Source organism: Besnoitia besnoiti, chromosome XII (genome assembly GCF_002563875.1).
Source record: "Besnoitia besnoiti strain Bb-Ger1 chromosome XII, whole genome shotgun sequence".
Classification (NCBI taxonomy): Eukaryota; Apicomplexa; class Conoidasida; order Eucoccidiorida; family Sarcocystidae; genus Besnoitia; species Besnoitia besnoiti.
Window position 1 is genome coordinate 316,225 of NC_042367.1, and position 18,434 is coordinate 334,658.

The 18,434-nt window shown below is 58.6% G+C and overlaps 1 protein-coding gene across 1 annotated transcript in view; it reads left to right on the plus strand.

Annotated features, from left to right (window-relative positions):
* BESB_022540 (uncharacterized protein) overlaps positions 1-18,434 on the plus strand; it is a gene marked incomplete at both ends in the record, with an annotated part of 58,156 nt that overhangs the window by 10,493 nt on the left and 29,229 nt on the right. Inside the window, 32 exons of the mRNA XM_029360956.1 lie at positions 148-353; positions 476-670; positions 1,061-1,319; positions 1,752-1,878; positions 2,372-2,426; positions 2,898-3,112; positions 3,499-3,577; positions 3,861-3,964; positions 4,365-4,455; positions 4,905-5,104; positions 5,458-5,513; positions 5,997-6,164; positions 6,448-6,605; positions 6,826-7,178; positions 7,762-7,995; positions 8,565-8,710; positions 8,940-9,007; positions 9,536-9,624; positions 10,077-10,230; positions 10,861-10,970; positions 11,574-11,625; positions 11,883-12,042; positions 12,306-12,511; positions 13,017-13,125; positions 13,729-13,823; positions 14,339-14,491; positions 14,885-15,100; positions 15,403-15,678; positions 16,110-16,280; positions 16,799-16,921; positions 17,339-17,545; positions 17,953-18,056. Of these exons, the coding sequence (XP_029215771.1) occupies positions 148-353; positions 476-670; positions 1,061-1,319; positions 1,752-1,878; positions 2,372-2,426; positions 2,898-3,112; positions 3,499-3,577; positions 3,861-3,964; positions 4,365-4,455; positions 4,905-5,104; positions 5,458-5,513; positions 5,997-6,164; positions 6,448-6,605; positions 6,826-7,178; positions 7,762-7,995; positions 8,565-8,710; positions 8,940-9,007; positions 9,536-9,624; positions 10,077-10,230; positions 10,861-10,970; positions 11,574-11,625; positions 11,883-12,042; positions 12,306-12,511; positions 13,017-13,125; positions 13,729-13,823; positions 14,339-14,491; positions 14,885-15,100; positions 15,403-15,678; positions 16,110-16,280; positions 16,799-16,921; positions 17,339-17,545; positions 17,953-18,056 (4,939 nt within the window). The remainder of the gene's footprint in view (positions 1-147; positions 354-475; positions 671-1,060; positions 1,320-1,751; positions 1,879-2,371; positions 2,427-2,897; positions 3,113-3,498; positions 3,578-3,860; positions 3,965-4,364; positions 4,456-4,904; positions 5,105-5,457; positions 5,514-5,996; positions 6,165-6,447; positions 6,606-6,825; positions 7,179-7,761; positions 7,996-8,564; positions 8,711-8,939; positions 9,008-9,535; positions 9,625-10,076; positions 10,231-10,860; positions 10,971-11,573; positions 11,626-11,882; positions 12,043-12,305; positions 12,512-13,016; positions 13,126-13,728; positions 13,824-14,338; positions 14,492-14,884; positions 15,101-15,402; positions 15,679-16,109; positions 16,281-16,798; positions 16,922-17,338; positions 17,546-17,952; positions 18,057-18,434) is intronic.

Consider the following 18,434-nt stretch of genomic DNA (forward strand, 5'->3'; position numbering starts at 1 on the left):
TGCGATTGACGATTGGCGTCTTCCACCCTCAGCAGAAACTGCATTCGCAGAGGAGGCTCCACGCGCCCTGACGACAAGGATCTCCCTTGCGCAAGCTGTTGGGCGGTACTAGTCTTCGTGCCTTAAAAAATTTTTTTTGGTTCCCAGATTCTACAAAGAACCAGGCGTCATAGAGGTGAAGGTCTGCCCACCAGGAACGTATTCCTGGGGCATTGCCTTCACCTCTCATGACGGCTGCCAGCCGTGTGGTGCGGGCGTTTATTGTCCCTACAAAACGAAAGAGCTGCCAGTGGTGTGCGCTGCAAACGAGTATTGCCCAGAAGGGACCTTGAAGCCGCTCAAGTCTCCTCCCTGTAAGTGGAAGAGGACTGACAATGACCCCGCCGCTACACATCACCAGTTAGACTCCGACAAACGCGTGTGTGGTCGGGGTGAGAACTGAAGAGACCGTGGGCTTCCTGCTTCTTGCGTGCAGTGACAGAAGGGTATACACTGTCCAACGGTGAACGGACAACGGGCCTGGGGCACTTCGGCGCCTTCCGCTATTGCAAATTTGGCCAGACCAACCTCGCTGCAGGCGGCACATGCACGCAGTGCCCGCGCGGACAGATCTGTCGAATCGGCTCCGCCCCCATAAACTGTCCGCCTGGGACGTACGCGCCGACAGGCCGTAAGCACCGCATAGTTCCGAAGCCCTAGAATAAAGCCAGCGGCCGAGGCAAGACGCTTTTCAACAGTGAAAGCGTCACGAATACCTCCTCGGAGGAGTAGATCGGACGAGGAAACGGATACAGATGCTCTAGTGCTCACTAGAAGGCGCGCAGCGCAGGCGGACATCCCGCCGATGCTGACTTCAGAAACCACTACAGAGCTTTCATGGCCATTTGGCGGGTCACGAGCCTATCATAACAGCTGCTCTGCCAAACGCGTAAACAGCCGGGTTCTAGTATCATTAATTCCCTGCCAGTGGGACAAAGGGCGCACGGACGGCGGCGTAACACAGGAGTCTTTTGCTTTGACTGTTATCTCTTGCTTCTGCCCTGGTTCTCGTTATTCTCAGCGGGCGCGGCGGAACCGTGCAAACCTTGCCCAGAAGGGAAAATATGTCATCTGGCAGGGATGCACGAACCTGCGGAGTGCCCTGCTGGCACTCAGCACTTCTACGCAGACGGGGTCGACGTTGAGCTGCCTGATTTCTCCGCAGATCCAGTTCCTGGATCTTTGTATCAAGGTCCCCGAACAATGGCCAGCAGCCTCATGGCTTGTGCCAAATGCCCCGCCGGGACTGCGTGCAAGGGTGGAGGAGCTTCCGCACAAAAGTCAGTTGCTCGCCTCCGTCAGGACCTGTTCGACAGCGGGCACTAACTGGGGTTTCCTTGCACGCGAAGCTCGTTCGTTGATGGGCAAACTCCGTTGGCTTGCCACCAGCAGTTTTCTCTCGCTGTTAAGATAAGCGGGAACAGGCGTCCACATATTCGGCCTAGAACATAACTGATGCGAAATAATCGTTATGCAGTAATATGTTGAAACCCAGCTGTCTGGGTTCCTAGAGTCCCGAAGGTGACTCTGGTTATGAGAGACAAACAACCACGATCTGCTGGACTGGACACGTCATTGCTTCCTCAACGCGCGAACGTCTTCCCTGCTGACGCGAAGCCTTTTCGCAGCACTTCTTCCGCTTGAATTGCCTCAGACCACCTGGTGGCCATCTGATGCTCGAGGTTCTGCCACTGGTGCGGTATGCGGCGCAGGTGCCCCGCTCGGCACTTCTGTCCAGAAGGTACCGAAACTCCGCTGCCCTGCCCTCCCGGCACGACGACCCAGGCAGGCGTCGCAGCGGCGAGCGAGGGTGACTGCACTCCCTGCCCCCCTGGAAGAGTACGTCGAGGCGCGTGGACGCAAACTGCTCGCGAGAAAGCGTATACTGAAACCCGAATCCCCGCTGTGTGCACAAGTCATATGCACAGCTTGGTATCCGGCGGAGGATGCGCTGCAGTTGATAACGCAGCAGGCGCGTCTCAGACCGCTGCTTCACAAGGTTCAGAGCCAGCTTGCGGCTGATGCACTCTTGGGAGACAGCCAGGCGAGAAGACGTTGGGTGTCGCTCAGGTTAGATGCTATTGTTGCTTGCGGTCGTCGTCCCGCTTCTCGTTGGTGGCAGAGCGGGAAACCTGAGGATGCTGCGGAGCCTGCCATGCACGCGATTCACGCTGACGGCCCGGGGCATTGGCCCCCCGAGACATGGCAGCTCTCCGCAGGGAGAAGGAACGGCGGAGCATTCAGGCGAATCCCCGGATGTGTGAGTTGATACTGCGGTGGAGAGATCCCAGCCGAGTGCGTCGCAGTTGTATGGGATTCGATGTGTCCGCAGGCTTGTCACTCGGGAAAAGAGGAGTCATGTGAAGCCGGATACTACTGCCCGGAAGGTAGGCTGCAGTCGTAGACTCGGGTATTGCCTTAGAGGGTTGGAACAACACGCATATCTGTCAACGTGGAGGGGAAGAACTGTTAGGGGGTAGGCTGAGGCAGCCTATCCACTTCGCAGATATAGCAAGCCTTGGTGTTCCATGCTCAGAAATGACTGTGAATCTACGCGCTGAGGGGCGGGCGGAATGGATCAGGCGAAGAAATGTGGTGCGCGCTGTTCAGAGTGGCGATGCGTATGCTAGCCTTCTTTGAGAGAGAGGATGCGCCGCCCACTGTTTTGAACCGCTTAGTCTTTTTGTGTGTGTGCGAAGTGCCCAACTTATAGTAAGGATTCATACCGTTCTCTCGATTAGCTGCGGGGAGGGCACTGTGGCACTGCTTGCGGCCGCAACCACGCCAACCGATCAGTTTGCCTCCCGTACAAGAGGTCGGCTTTGTGCGTGGACTCCGCTCTCTCACCCTTTCTGCAGGGACGCGGTACAAGCACGAGTTCCCCTGCCCCGGCGGGTCGTACTCGAGTCAGGGGCAAGAGAAGTGCACACCGTGCCCGGAAGGCAAATACTGCCCTCCGACCAGCACAACGCCCAAACCCTGCCCCGCGGGATACTATTGCCTGGCGGGGTCACATAACCCGTGGGATACACCCTGCCCTGCAAACACCTACTCGGCGAAGCCGAATCTGAAGGTGCGCGCTGACCAGCGGGAAGGAGGCTGCCTTCCGATCTGGGAGCGACGCAACACGTGCCCTGAGGCGTCAATAGGAAAAATAGTGTCCTTGCTTGCTCGGTGGGTCCCCCGGCCCCGCCGCAAGGCTACAGGTTCCCGCCTTTATTGTTCGTGGGATTCTCACGACTGGGGTGGCCCTCTAGAGCCGATCCTGGCGGGTCCGTGACCTGTCCATTCGTCTGCGCTTTGGGGCGTGTGCCTGCGGGGCCCGCAAGGGGCTCTATACTGCGTGTGACGCAGTCAACTTTACTGCGTCTATTTCTAGGCTTTTTGCCGACCAGTTCTTTGCCACTGAGCTGGCCCAGATGCGCACGTCCTGAGCACGTCGGCTTGTGTGCGCCACAGAGAGAGCGCGACTGCACAAAGTGCAAAACAACTCAGTACTGCCCGCCGGCGTCTGTGGACCCTCTTCCTTGCCCGCAAGGTGAGAGCTCGAAAGTGGGCACTGCGATCGCGAGGAGGTCGGCGACTGCGATGTCCGGCTGCTGTGCTGAAACTTGGGAAGGATGGAACGTAGCGAGCAGCGCGACGTTATAGAAGGGGGCTGCTGCACGACTCGACTGAATCGGCAGACTGCCACATAACGACAGCATTCGCGGGAGAGCTTCACGCGTGCGTGGAGCGCTGAAGAAAGAACTCTTCGTGTCTTCTTTGTCACTATCTGTGCACCATCTCCTCGACTGCGGGTGCTGGAGGATTTTTTGCAGAGGCCCTCGACCCGGAACTCGGGGTGGAGTGCACCCCTCTACCGTCCGAGCGTTGCAGGCCCGGTCAGTACACCGGGCCCACATCCTGTCTCGATTGCAAGCCGGTATGCTGCCCCCCCCCCCTCATACGGAGAACTATGGAAGACGGTGGATGGAAAGCCTGCTGGCCTGCCCGCAAGATGCCATTTTGGTCTTTCACCAAACCCTTCGTTCGTGCACGGACTAGGCACAAGGGCATGCAGGCAGACGCCGACCGGGCGGAGCAGCGCTCTCGCAAAGTCTGGCGGCGCAGGGTCGCCTAACGCGGTGAAAACGCGAGTACCGCGAATTGCATGTCGGCCGTGACCGCCGTGGAGAAGCGGACAACATCTAGTCCGCCTTCCCAAAGTGGTCTCAGGGGTTATACAATAGAGTTGCCCTGAGGGAACGCGCAGCGGCAGGAGCAGAGAAGTATTTCTTACTCTCGCCTGTACTGACGGCCCTCTGTCTTGCATGCGTTTCCAGGGATATTACTGTGACGCGGTGGGCATGACTGAAGAAGACATGCTTGACAATCCCTGCCCTCCTGGATACACGTGCCCCACAGCAGGCCTAAGTATGAAACTGCCGCCAGGAGCCCGCCCCCGCCTTCACTGTTCTTTGCAGCTGAAAGGAGCCTCGAATGATTTCTTGCAGAACACGGCCCCGCGGGGAGACAACTGTGCCTAAGACTTCTGATAAGCGGCGCCAGCGCGTTCAACCACTTCAATGACCTCATTTGTGTGGCGCATCGCAGAAACGCTCCCGGCAACATAACATGAGACATCTAGCCTTTTCTTGTGATATTCACTGGCGAGAGTTTCGGAATGTCAAAGAGGGACTCCGTTGCTCCTTGGGAAGCCATTCGCCTGGGGGGCTGCGCTTCTCTCTCACTCGGAATCCAGCGTGCCTGCCGCACGGCAACACATTGCTCTCGAAGGTGATCACTCCCTGGAACTGGACGGAGGATGGTGTGCATAACGGCGCCTCCAAGAAGAATATTTCGATGCTGCTCGTCGTTCTCAGGTAGCGGCACGGAGACCAGATGCCCCACGGGGTCATACTGCCCCATGGGGACTGCCGACCCTTTAGGCATTCTTTGTCCTGCGGGCACATATAACGACGAAGAACAAGCAACCGATGTGGAACAGTGCAAAACTCTGCCGGCAGGTTACTATTCTGCGGGCGGAGCCAAGGCGAGCACGGGCGACGGGCCATGCGATGCGGTAAGCTTCTCAACTAAAGGCCAGTCCCTGCGGGTCTGACTGTGCCCGGAGCATAGGCAACTGCGCAGCGTACATACGGCTGACCGACGGTGGACGGCATCAGCTCAAGCCGAGGATCCAAAAAGATGTGTCTCGCGTCGAGGTTCTTGCCGGGGACAATTACGTCGAAGAATGGCAGACACCCCGCAGGCGGATACCACGAAGACCTCGCTCTGGTCGCATCACGGAGCCCACCGGAGACTGATTGCCTGCCCTCTCCTCAGCCACTCATGTCGCGCCCCTGGGAACTGCAACCCAAGCGAGCTTCATACAAGAGGCAGACACATCAGTTGTGTGATGACTCATTCCATCAGGGATACTACTGCCCTCCAGGATCCACAGTTCCTCACGCCTCACCTTGTCCAAAAGGGTGAGCCTTGAGTAGCAGGGGACTCAAGGAATGCAGGAGGTCAGGACTAGGCTGCAGCTGCATGCGACTCAGAAAACTGCTGCATCACAATTGAATTGACGGAAAGTTAAAGAATTTTGTGCGACGACCTACCCATCGCATAGGTATCTGCACTTTCCCCGCGTGCACCTCTCCCGTTTTCCAAACCGTCTGGCGCTACCAGATATCGCCGTTTGTACTAAGTCATGCCGCCCAGCAGGTTTGCGTCTTGCTGAACACGCTTGTTCAAGGGAAGCAAAGGATCCCGGCGCGAATACCACCGGCACGGCCCTCACGGCACTGCGTGCACGGCACTGACTTCACGGCGCTGCCCTCACCGGCGCTGCCCTCACCGGCGCTGCCCTCACCGGCGCTGCCCTCACCGGCGCTGCCCTCACCGGCGCTGCCCTCACCGGCGCTGCCCTCACCGGCGCTGCGTCACGGCTTGCTAAACCACCTCCGCAGGACAGTGCTCGCTCGGACCGGAGGGAGTCAAGAAGAGGACTGCGAGCCTTGCTCTCCAGGTTCCTTCTGCGACGCGGTCGCAGAAACAAAGGCCTCGGAGTGTCCATCCGGCCACTACTGCGTGGGAGGAGCGCACTCGCCGACGCCTTGCCCCGCCGGCACAGTGAGGTAAGGAACTCACGGCAGTGCTGTAGAGCCATCGCCCAGATCTAGCTCCCGGCGGACTGTGGCGCCCCAACTTGGAGAATTCGGCAACTTGTGAAGCAGTCAAGCAAGACCCACCGCCCTCGGCGCGTGGGCGCCGCTTCGCTACTGTCAGATGCAGTGCATTCTGCTAGGCTGTTCTGCAAGCTTTACTGGCGGAGGCAGCGGCCGCTCACCGAGATGGCTCACATATGGCGATTCCAGTGGGATGCTCGCTCGAGTGTATTTTTCCGTTTTGTCTGACCAGAAAGGCCCCCGGGGCAGCGTCGAGCGACGAGTGCGCGCCGTGCCCCGCGGGCAAGTTCTGTCCTTTGCTCGGCGCCGTTGAAGAGGCCGGTAGCTGCGAGGCAGGCTACTTGTGTATGCAAAGGGCTACAATCCCCAAGCCCACCGACGGCATTACTGGTAAGACCAGACAAGTGCTACGCGCACAGTCCTATTTCACGTGACATGAAAGATGCCTATCCTCTCACTGCGTGAGACGCCCTCTCGAAATGTAGAACGTGAGCCACGGCCGCGGCCTGGAATGGACCGCGGTTGCTGCGCGGAGCCTGGTCTTGCTTGGAAGACGGCGAGAAGACTTCCCACGCGTGCGCTCCTGTAATCTCGCTGCATGCTTCCGCAGGAAAGCTGTGCCCCCGTGGGTACTACTGCAGCGCCGGAGCCCAGGCGCCGACGAGCTGCCCAGCGGGGAAGTATATCCCCTTTGCAGGCTCGACGAGCATAAATGATTGCATCAGCTGCAACCCAGGATTCTTCTGCGACGGAACGGACAGCGCGAACCCGGCGAAACCCTGCTTCGCTGGATTTTACTGTACGGGCGGCGCGACGGCGGGGAACCAGCATCCCGCCCCCGTGGGCCACCACTCGGCAGGGGGGAGTCGCGGCCCCGTGGCCTGCCTGCCAGGCACATTCCAGGATCAAGAGGGTCAAGCGCTCTGCAAGCCTTGTCCTCAGGGGCACTACTGCCCGGAGCTGGTGAGCAGGGAAAACAGGCGAGGGAGACCCTTGAGACCGCGGCATAGGGAATACGATTCGATTCTCCCGGAGGGAGGCGACTAACGCAGCGCTGGCGAGAGGCAGTTACGCGGCCACACGAGCCAGAAAACGATAGATATGATAAGGACAGCGGACTCGTAGCTCCACAGCCGAGGCTACCTCAGGGGTGTAAACGCTGTGGGCGAGGTGTAGGTAGGAGACAGTGCCTTGCGAATGGAGGGGCTCGGCAGTTTCGGTTCCATTTCGTGGGCGCGCGGCCGCCAGAATTCTACACGGAATCACCGCGCAGAGAAGAGAATATCGTTGATACGCTGTTGCGCGGGGGTCGCTGCGAGCAGTCCACCCATGAGGGGGTTATATGGAAGAAAGGTCGCCGGTCTTCAGTCACCATGCGTTGCCGCCCGAGGGAAGGACTCTCGCCTGTCCTTTGCCACCACGGCGTCTGCGCGTGCTCGCCATTTTTTCACGAAGTAACACAACCTGAAAACAGCGCGATACTGCTTGCAAATTTGAATGCCTTCCCTGGGTCGCCGTGCCCCCTTGGTTGGCTCCAACTGTTCAGGGAATGTCTTCGACGGTCGAGTGCGGACGAGGAAGATATTGCCCCCCGGGCTCTTCCGCGCCGCGGCTCTGCCCCCCTGGAACCTTCTCGACAGCTGCAACTGCGGCCGACGCTTCAGAATGCAGTGCATGCACGGCCGGCAGCTTCTGCGCGGGCCCCGGAGCTGCAGCCGTCACGGGACAGTGTGCCGCTGGCTACTTTTGCAAGTCTGGCAGCCACAGTCCTACGCCCCAGGTAAAAAGGGGGGGTCGATGGAGGGTGTGGCGCCTCAAGCCGAATAGCCGTCCACTTCACTCTCCGAAGCCGGCACCGGCGTGTGTGCGGCATCGGTGGATATTGGGAGTTCGCGCCTGGCACGAGATGGGCTGCACTTTACAGTTTTCGACAAGACAGTGACCGTGATATTGGCTTCGCCCGGAGCTCCGCCGTCACTGGGGTTCTTCCTTGTCAGGTGCACCATTTGTTCCTCGAGGCACTGGCGTCATACGTCTTCCTATTCGCTCGTTTAGACAGAGATACGGCTTCTCACCACCGAGCATGCCTCAGCACTCGCGTGGGGCCCGGTTTCCGTAGAACCTCTATGAGGGCAACGGCCGTGACGTCTTCCCTACAGAGGGAAAGAGGCGCAACGGAACGCACAGGCCTCGCGGGCCGAGCGCCACGCGTGTGGGGCCCGCTGTCTAGGCCGTGATGCTAGTTTGCTTGGGCGTCTACTGCTGGCTGTAGGCGGTGAGGGAGACAAGTGGCTTTCTGCTCGCAGCAGAACTGCCGTTTTGGAGAGCGCGTGCGGTGGTGACCTGCAGGATGAAACAGAGGACTTCGGTCCGTGCCCCGCAGGCACCTACTGCGCCGCTGGAGCGGAGTCGCCGACGCTTTGCGACGCTGGGACTTACGGGCCCTCACGGCGAGCCGCTGATAAAACCGCTTGCGTCCCTTGCGATGCTGGATCGTAAGTCGTACCTCGGGCTTCCCTTTTATACTTAGACCGAGCGCCGTTCCACGCGTTCCAGTGTGTGCTGGCCTCTTCGCTGCGGCGGTGACGTGTGATGCCTAGCATCGTTTGCTAGGCGTAGCACTCTTGCTTCCGCCTTTGGCGGTGCCACACGGCTCGTGGCAGACAGAAGGAGCTGTACAGGTCGACACACGAGAGGGCTGCATGCTGTCGCTGTCTTCTGCAGCTTCTGCGACAAACCCGGTCTCAGCCGACCAGCAGGGCTTTGCGCAGAAGGCTTCTTCTGCGCTGAGGGTGAGGCAGCCTTCTGTGCGAAGACGTATCATAATGAACAACTCGGTCGCGGGGCCGCGCTCAACGTGTGTGCAGAGTAACGTGCCCTTGCAAGGCGGACATAATGCATGCAGCTTCCAAGAGAAAGTGTGGGTCGTGATACTGACAGCCCCCCTCTCAGCTGCTTAGGCTTCCTCGTGGGAGTCCGGTTCGCGATCGGCTGCCACACCTACCAACCTCTGAAAACCCCGCATGCAATGCGGGTCTGCAGGATGCACAGAAGAAACGTGACGACTCCTGAGCCACAGCGGGACCCCTCTGGCTGGTGGAGTCTTCGTTCCATCCTTTACAGGGGAAAAATTGTCCGACGCCACAGAAAGAAGAATCTGTTCCACCTGAAGGGGCGACGAGCCGTTGGATAAGCTCCATGAACGTTTGCTGGCAGCTTGTGTCGATAGCAACTGGGAACTCGCTGAAGAGCAAGGGCAATCGGTTTCACCTACCCGATGCTGATCTGGTGGGTATCTGTGGATCATATCTGTGGATCAGGAAGCAACACGGCAACTCCTGTGGATGGGGCCTGCCCCGCAGGCCACAAGTGCCCCGCTGGCTCGCCTGACGCTAGCCCATGCGAACCTGTAAGGCCACAGCGCTTACGCTGCGTTGCACACGGTACTTCACGCGCTCAGCACATATACGTCGTCCTCCTTACGAGGTGTCGCAGCCCGGATGGGGGCGGGGGGGCGTAGGCCGTTACAGCAACCAGGGCTCCTGAGGAATGGGGAAGGGGCTGCGCGGCGTTTGGATACAAGAGGCAACTCGGCTGCTCTCTTCGTGAGCGCAGTCCAGCTCCCGTAGGCGCTGTGCAGAGATGCGGACGCCAACGCCCCTCACACGCCTGTAAGGCACACCCATCAGGACGCATGTCTGCACATTTGGCGCGTGAGCAGCGCCAGGAAGGCCGACAGAAGCGCAACGGCCGCGACGGGCTGCGTCCCAATGCTCTTGGGGCTCTGCCTGTGAAGACGCGCTGCCGTGCGTGTGCTCTTCTCTCTCTCTCTCTCTCTGTGCTTCCGTCGATCGCTTTCAGGGAACCTATCAGAGCGAAACGGGCAGAAGCAGTTGCGTGGAATGTTCAGCGGGACATTTCTGCGGAGTTGCAGCACAGTCCGAGACACGCTGCCCCGCAGGCGCCTTTTGCCCGCCAGGCACAAAACACGGCCAAGAGAATCTCTGCCCGCCTGGTATGTCGCCAAAGAGCTCTCCAGACCGAAACGGGAGAAAAAGAGAAACAATTTCGAAATGAAGAAAGATGTGCCCTGTTAGCGTCTTCTGAAGGGGCACTGGCACACCACGTCATCTTTGGTTCCGTCCATTCCTCCAGCGTGGAGCCGCCTGCAGACAACATCGGATCAGTGAAGTCGGAGAAATCCACGCGACGGCGGTTCCAAGGAGCCCAGCAGACGGTCTAAATCTAGCATGTCGCCCTTAAAACACCACAAACATATGAGTAACTCTTGATTCATGGCCTTACTTTGAATTCCGTAGCTGCAATCACCTTTCTTTTCCAAAGGATCCTGCGTGCAATTGAAGGCATATAAGCTCTTGCTTCGGTGTCCTCTTGGAGGACGACAGCAGACAGCGTGATACCGTGGGCGCACAAGCGCACCGTCAAATCAATTGGCTCTCGTAGAGGACAAGGAGCCAGAGACCAGACACCGCTGTAGACGCGATCGAATAGGTGAAATTTGTTCACCTCACAACGGCTATCGGTGCCGCGGTCGCCCTGACTTCATCGAGACACACGCGAACTGGACTCGGACGGGGTTTCGTTGGAGTGACCGCAGAACTCCTTTGACTTGGCTGACGATTAGGAACCTTCAGAGCGGACGAAGGCGGCCAGTCTCCCGCAGACTGCCAGCCATGCGGAGAAGGAGACTACTGCGGAGACTTCGGCCTCACCCAGGCCTCGGGCAAATGCAAAGTAAGAGCCGCCTAGTCGCAAGCCTGTGGATGGGTGACCGATGAATGCGAAAGCCCCGACCTAACGTTGCCTGACATAATGCTGCCTTAGAGGACTCGGCGAAAGAGACGGAGCCTGAAGAGGCGACCGCCAACTAACGTTTTTATTTAAGTCAGGGGCCAACGCCCCTCACATGTTCGGCTGTAGCGGTTGCCTTGTGAGGCTGAGCGTCTTCCACGACTGTTTTCATGACGATTTTGCGGGAAGAGAAACGACTCCGAGACGTACCGGTGCGCCACCTGACCACACATGCACATTTGTGCCTACCGAGACAGGCAGTGTATATAGATGGGGCGTTCTCTCCACTCTTGCTTCAAATGCGAGAATTTCGGGCACCGCAGCCGGCTCCACATTCGTTGCCGATCTCACGGCGGCCGTGATGAAGTGGACGCGCGACTGAGGAAAGGGGAATTTGTTTCAATCGCAAGGAGGCCGCAGTTCCTGGAACGATCTCGCCTTGGGCCTTGGCTTCACCTCGGCGCAAGCGGGTTGAAGGGGCCGTGCTCTCGCGCAAGCAAGCCAGTGTGGCGCTCCACAAACCTGTGGCTGTCCTACCTACCCTAGGAAGGATTTTACTGCAAGAAATACAACGTAGTCAGCCAGCCGACGACCAGCGGTAAGACAACGCGCGTCACGCACGCGGCTCCCCGATGCCCGCGACGTGCGAACAGTGTTTCGGGAGGCGCTCAGACAAAGATCGTCAATAAAACACCGCCGACGCCTTCTCCCTTCCAGGCGCGCTTCGTCTTGCCATCGATGTTCCTTGACACGCCCGTCTGCTCAAGCCTCGCGCACGCACTCAGACATGAGCACCTACTACTTTCGCAATTCTGCTGGTGGGTTGTGGCGTTTCGGACTCTTCGCTGTCGCCAGATTGTTACTTCGCCGCCCCCGTTCGCGGCGGGCAGACGGACAAATGCTCAGACATCGATACCGCGATGTTCCGGGAGAGAGCAGACGCACTGGATGCTTGCGCCCATTCTGACTCTTGTGAAGGCGTGACTGAGACGAGGGACAGCCAGTTCTACCCGCGGTAGGCTTCCCGTACCCCTGTCAGAGCACTGCGGCCAGCGTGACGGATTCCGTTCTTTATACGTTGCATGCATATCTATATCTATCTGTATATATATTCTTTTGACGTTTGTCCGCTGCACAGGTAATGGATTGTCTGGATTGTCAGGGGTACCCGAAACCGTCAATAGCATCTAGACGCCGGTGTTGACGGCTGGCCGATGTGAGCCCAGCCCTGCAAACTTGCTGTGCGCCGCTTGCCTCCGCTTCGCGTGTTGCGCTCAGCTGCGGCGGCTACACAGTTGTGGGCGAGTTCGCGACTGCCCTCTTTTACTGGCGAATCTGTTGGACGGGCACGAGGTGCGGCCCTGGAGAGCTCTGTCCTGCAGGCGCGTCAGCGCCGCAGAGCTGCCCCGTGGGGCAGTACTGTCAAGCCGCAGCGGCGAGTCAGGCGCAGGGGCCCTGCCCTGCTGGATATCTCTGCCCTGACGGTAAGGACGCTCTCTCCAGAGTTGGATGGAGCCGGTTGTCCGACCGCCAGCGTGCGGTATTGCTCGGCGGTTGAGCTCACGTTTTCGACGCTGTTTGAGTTGTTCATTTTCAGCATCAGCACAGTCGTTGGATCTGCACGTCTATTGGTGGTGCAACGGCTTTGTGGCTCGGTGTGTCGACCGAGCGCCCATGGTACGATGGATTTAAAGACGTATATTCTCATGAGGCCGCGTGTCGCCTCGGGGGCAGTGCATTGCTGAAAAGAGGCAGAAGATTGGCGTGTCTTCACAGTTGCTGAATTGCATGCCTTGGTTCGCGCAACTAGAGACCTGCCGGCTCTGAAGGCTAAACACAATTCGATTACTCCGAATCAGAGTGTGCCGGACACCACGCGCGGAAGTCACGTAGCGTCGACTGAGCAGACACGAGAGTAAATAGGTCGAGAGATGCAGAGCAGCCGCTCATCTGCTTCCTTTATTGCTGCTGTCGGAGGTTCGTGCCCAGGCCTTCTGCTCACTACACTGGTCTCCAGTCTCTGTCCCAAGGGCCACTTTTGCTCTGAGGGGACTCCAGACCCGACACCGTGCCCGGAAGGGAAGTACATGCCTGCAAGGTATGCGAAGGACGACCCCGAGTAGAGGCTTGACATCGGTTGGTCTGCTTACGCGCCCTTGCCCCTCTTTTGACGTTTTCTTTTCTGAGTTAATCCTCCGCCGTTAGTCTGTTATTGCACTGCACCACAAGAGACCGTGGCAACACGGTAGATTGCGAATAGTGCGGTCAAGTCAGAACATGCGCTTCGCTACGTAACGGAGAGGAATTCCGCAGCTCCAAAGACTACCTCCAACACCCGTTGATTTTTGAGCAACTCGCGCGAGGAGGTGTCAAGCACTCTCTCGCGTTCGAAATAAGCGTGAACTCTAGCCTCAATGCTCCAAGGGAACTCCATGCACGCCTTGCCACGACAGAAAAAGTTTTTTCTCGACGCGTCAAACGCGTTCACCGTAGACTACGTTCGGCGCACGCTTGTTTTACGATCAAGTGGGGCCGCTGCTTCCCGCGTGCCGAGGTTGCCCTGCCTTGAGTTTCATGTGCCTTCGATGATCATCAGATCACGTAAGTGTGGAGGAAATGCCGGGCGAGCTCGAAGGACGAATTTGTCGCTTCACTCATTGAGACATCCTCCCTGGTGTCATGTTCCTCGCGTGCACTTTAGGGGCGCTAGGTCTGAAGACGAGTGCCTAGATTGCCCTGCGGGCTTCTACTGCAGTGGGACCGGGAAAGAGGCTCCAACTGGAACTTGTGATCCAGGCAGGTCAAGCCGAGGCGGCCTAGACACAGATCAGAGACTATTCCCATGTCCACTTCAGATGCGGAGCGAGCCTTGCATTTACTGGTGGCGAAGCGCTGTAGAAATCCCCGCGAGTGAAACCAGAACCACCCGTTTACCTGAAGAATTTTTTCTCGTCTCCGAGCCTCAATCAGGGGCCATGTAGATTATCTTAAGCATGAAGGAACGCATATTAGACCCTGGCTGGGAAGCCAAGAGAGCCCGCCCATGTGGCGTCGTATCTCCTCTCATAGCATCCAGCCGAACCGTATTGGGAATTTACGGCGTGGAGACGTTCCATATTGGCTTCGTGCGGGCGCACACGACTGTCCGCGCATCTCAAGCAGAGCAAAGCTTCTGCCGAGATGGAGGCACCGCTTCTGTCGTCAGCCCCGTTGAAAACTTCTAGTTGTAAGTTCCTGAATCTCCAGGCCCAGAGGAAGAGTCATCGCTTCACCTAGGCTTGGTGCGTTTCCCATACGCCTACTGACAACAGGGTTCTTCTGCAAACAAGGCGCGAACTCAGCTCAGGATGCTGAATGCCCCAGAGGCCATTACTGCCCGCAAGGAGCTGTCGAGGCTATACCATGCCCAGCAGGCACCATGCAGCCTGCTTCCGGACAGGAGTCCTGTCTGCCGTGCAGCACAGGTTCGCAGCGGGAAAGAAAGAATTCTCTCGCCACCGTTTGAGAACGAACTTTGCTGTACGAGCATCCTTCTAGCTTACGATCCTGGCGGCAGGTTAGAACAGCCCTGCTGCGTTAGAGGAAACATCAGGTGGCGATAGTGTTTGTTTTTCCGATACCTCGCCGTCTGCGACCGCACGGTAGAGGCGCGCGGAGACGAGCGCGAGAGTTGTGGCTGAAGGTGACCTGGTGCTACGCACATGCTGTTCTTGATGAACATTTTTCTTCGATGACGGAGAGGGTGGGGCAACCAGGGGCTTGCAGACCCCTCCGTCGCCGCGTGACCCAAGACAGACTTTACCCTGGCATCTCGGCCCTGTGTGCGTTTCGGCTGCTTTGCGCTTCTACGCCTGCAGGCAACTACTGTGAATTCGGCGCGACATCGGGGAAGCCCTGCCCTGCCGGATTCTACTGTCCCTCGGCCTCTGGCGCGGGGACGTCCTTCCCCTGCCCGACGGGATCCTTTTCGGACAAACAAGGCGTTACCAGTGCGGACACGTGCGCCAAGTGCCTGCCTGGATACTTCTGCGACGAACCGGGCCAAACGAAGCCTGTTGACACATGCCTTCCGGGTGAGACACAGACACACGGCGATCCTGCTCGACGAGTCGCCGATCTCACGCGGCAGACAACCCATGGCTCCTTCAGGCCAGCCGCTGCCTCCGGCCTCGGGGGGGAGGGGAGGGGGGGGTGGGTTCCACGGCTTCGATTTGGTATCGCATCTTGGCAATGCAGCCAGCCATGCAAGCTGACACGTCACTACTGGAAAGCAATGCACGTCGAGCATCCGCGATCATGCCCAGCAGGAGCGAACCGGCAGATATGCGCCCAGTGCAACGATCTTCCGCCAGAACTGGCCTCGCGTGCGCTTCAGGTTACTACTGCCCCGAAGGAACAGGCCTCAGGTATCCTCAGACCTTTTGCCCGCCGGGCACCTACTGCCCGAGAGGGTCGGAGCGGCCGCTAGAGTGCCCAGCGAATTACTTTTGCGATTCCTCGCGGCTATCCGAGCCGACCGCGACGTGCGCGCCCGGTTTCATTTGCGCGGCTCGCTCCACGACGCCGACACCCACGGAGGCCATCAGTGGACAGGCTTGCCCCGAGAATCTCCAAGGCTACAAGTGCCCCCCTGGCCATTACTGCCCTCCCGGTGAGAACGTGAGACACCTCCAAAGGCGGGTCAGCGGAACCGCTAGAGCGCCATGCGGCGCACCACGCTCGCGGTCGCGGCAGCGCGGCCCTTACCCGCGAGGGAAGCAAGTTGTGACTTGCGCCTGATGCTGTTCAGCGAAGAAATGCATGGAGCTCTCCACACAGACAGGGTTGCGTGGGTGCTTGCTCCCTGTCTCCGACGAGGCTGCTTGCTTGACAGTGGGGCTGGATTCTTTCGTCTCTCGGACAGTTGCGTGCTGCAACGTCCACAGAGAAGACACTTGCAAGGAGATCGTAGCGAGCGTGACGTATTCCCCCGTCCACTCCATCGTCTCCTGCGGAAACTGGGTTTGTCGCTCTTGAAAAGACTGAACATCGGATGCCTCTCTTGAGTCCTCTCCCGTATGTGCGCCGCGGCGGCTGCTGCAGTGCGGACGCGACTGGTGGCTGGCGTCGGAGTCGCTGGGAAATCTGAAGAAGGGAAGGACGCAAGCGCCGCCTTCTTGAATGGATCTCAAGACGCTGTGCGTTCACAGACAGGCGATATTTTCATTGCCGATACAGAGAACTTGCGTGTGGCTCGACTGGACGGCGTCACGGGTGAGGCCTCGTCCCACGCAGACAAGGGGGACCTCCTCCCCCACAGGGACGGAGCCCCAAAGTGCAATCGAATATAAACGAGGTAGTTTCTTTGCTGCAACTCAGTATTGAGCATCCGTTGATGCTCAGCCCCCTGCTGAGGCACCGCCGCTCTGCTAACCTCCTTGCTTTCAAAGGGATATGATACGGCGAAAGCCAAACGTCCGTGCTGACGCGGTTTTCAAGAACAAAGGGCAATGCACACATGGTGAACGCGTGAGCAGACACTAGCAAGCGGCAGAGGCACAGAGACAGTCCAAGTTGTATCCCGCTTCACTCGATCACAGGGCCGTTTAACTGAAAGCAGCTTGTAGCTCGTTCGCGGACCGAAACCCAGCGGTGCGCCAGAGGGTGCGAAGACCGCCACTTACGCCAAAGTCCCCGGGATGAATACTGCTTTCGCCTGCCTGGCGTAGAGGGGGCTGCGCTGGGGTTCAATTTGTCCGTGCTGTCTGATATGTGTCCGCGCTCACTTTCAGGAGAGATATCCACGTATATTGGCCAGGGGCTGCGCCAGGGAGACTCGAGCTGGGTTCTGACTGCGAAGCCGACGAGGCTGGCACTTTCTCCGGACGGGGCAACTTTATACATATTGTATTCAGGTACTGTGTGAAAACGGAAAGTTCTCCAGTGGGCAGCGAGCTTCGTCTGCCGTGGAGACCCTATCGCTTGTGCTTTATGAAACGCTTGCCATGCGGGTCAGGCAAGCGCGACGACGTCTGTGGTTGGCGTGTCCCCCTCGTATGCTCCACCGCCCACGCGTCCTCGTGAACGCTTTCTAAACCATAGAGGCAATCCGTTGCTTGGCATTCCTTTGCTCCCTTCTCTCGTAAAGCTAGCTCACTTTGGTGTGGGTTGTTAGATTCGCAAGGCAGCACCCCTTCGCTTGTGCAGTGGGTTCTTGGCTCCCGGGCAGATACGTGCTGTCTGTCACCGTTGCGCGCACGAGCGGCGGGCAGGAAGCGTTGCGCTGCGTGGTATTGCCGAACGTCAGCTGCGACTGTTTGTCGGCGTTTCAGACGTGGCAAGAGTTGTTTCGCACCAGTTCGAAAAGGAACAAACGAAGGAGATTGTCGCAGCGCGGGGCTCGAGCTCGCCGCAGGGTTTCGCTTTGAACCCGGACGGGACAGCACTTTATGTCGCGGACACGGGCAACAACAGAATCAGGAAAGTGCTCCTTACCGCACTCAACTCGGCGACAGACCTCTTTGGCGACGAACGAGCAGGTAAAGAAGAGAGGATCCCTTCTGGCGGCAAGCTCTCCGGAAACCGGGGAGACACCAGAAGAGGTTTAACGGGTACTGGATGCACCGATGCACTTAGTCCTAACTGCAGAGGAATCCACACGCCCGCAGAAAAGGCGGCGCCACTGTTATGCGTGCCAAGAGAGCGACCCTGGTCTGGGCACCCCCGCGTAGAGAAACGTACTCAGCCACGAGCCTGTAGGCACGTCACGTGAACGAAATACGAGCAGACGGCCTATCCTCGCCTTTTGCTTGACAGCACCGTTTTAATCATAGCTACGGACAGACGCGCTGAACTGGAAAGGATACACCTGCGCGAAGGCTTGTGGGAGAGGCCGGAAACTGAGGCTCTCACGCGAGCGTCATGGTTTCCGCTGCATGCGCCACAGACACCGCCGACCTTCCCGGGAAAAGCCCTCCGTTAGCCCAGCCGTCAGCGGTCTGGGCTGCTTCGAATGACGTTGTCTACATTGCAGACACTCGCAACGGCAGGGTATGCCTCCATGCATGGCGCCCATGGGCAGGAACCAGGGCGTCGTGTGGGTATGGGCAGCCATCTCGGGTCGCTGCCCATACCAGCCGCAGCGTCATTTGGGGAAACACGAGAGAACAAACCCCGAAGATCACGGCGTTAGGGTAACACCCGCCATTGTGTGTTCTCGCCGCAGTGCCTGCTCGACAGTCACTTTTCCTCCTTCGCAGGTGGGGACAGTTGGGCTTACGGTGACGCCTTTCGCCGGCGTCTCGGGTTTTCGCTGTTTGCTCACGCGCGTCGGCCCTACATCTCTGGGGTCTCGTGATTCCTCCCACATGGTCAGTTGCTCCCGGAGCGGGGCTTACAGGATTGCTGGGTTTTTTTGCGCATGGATGG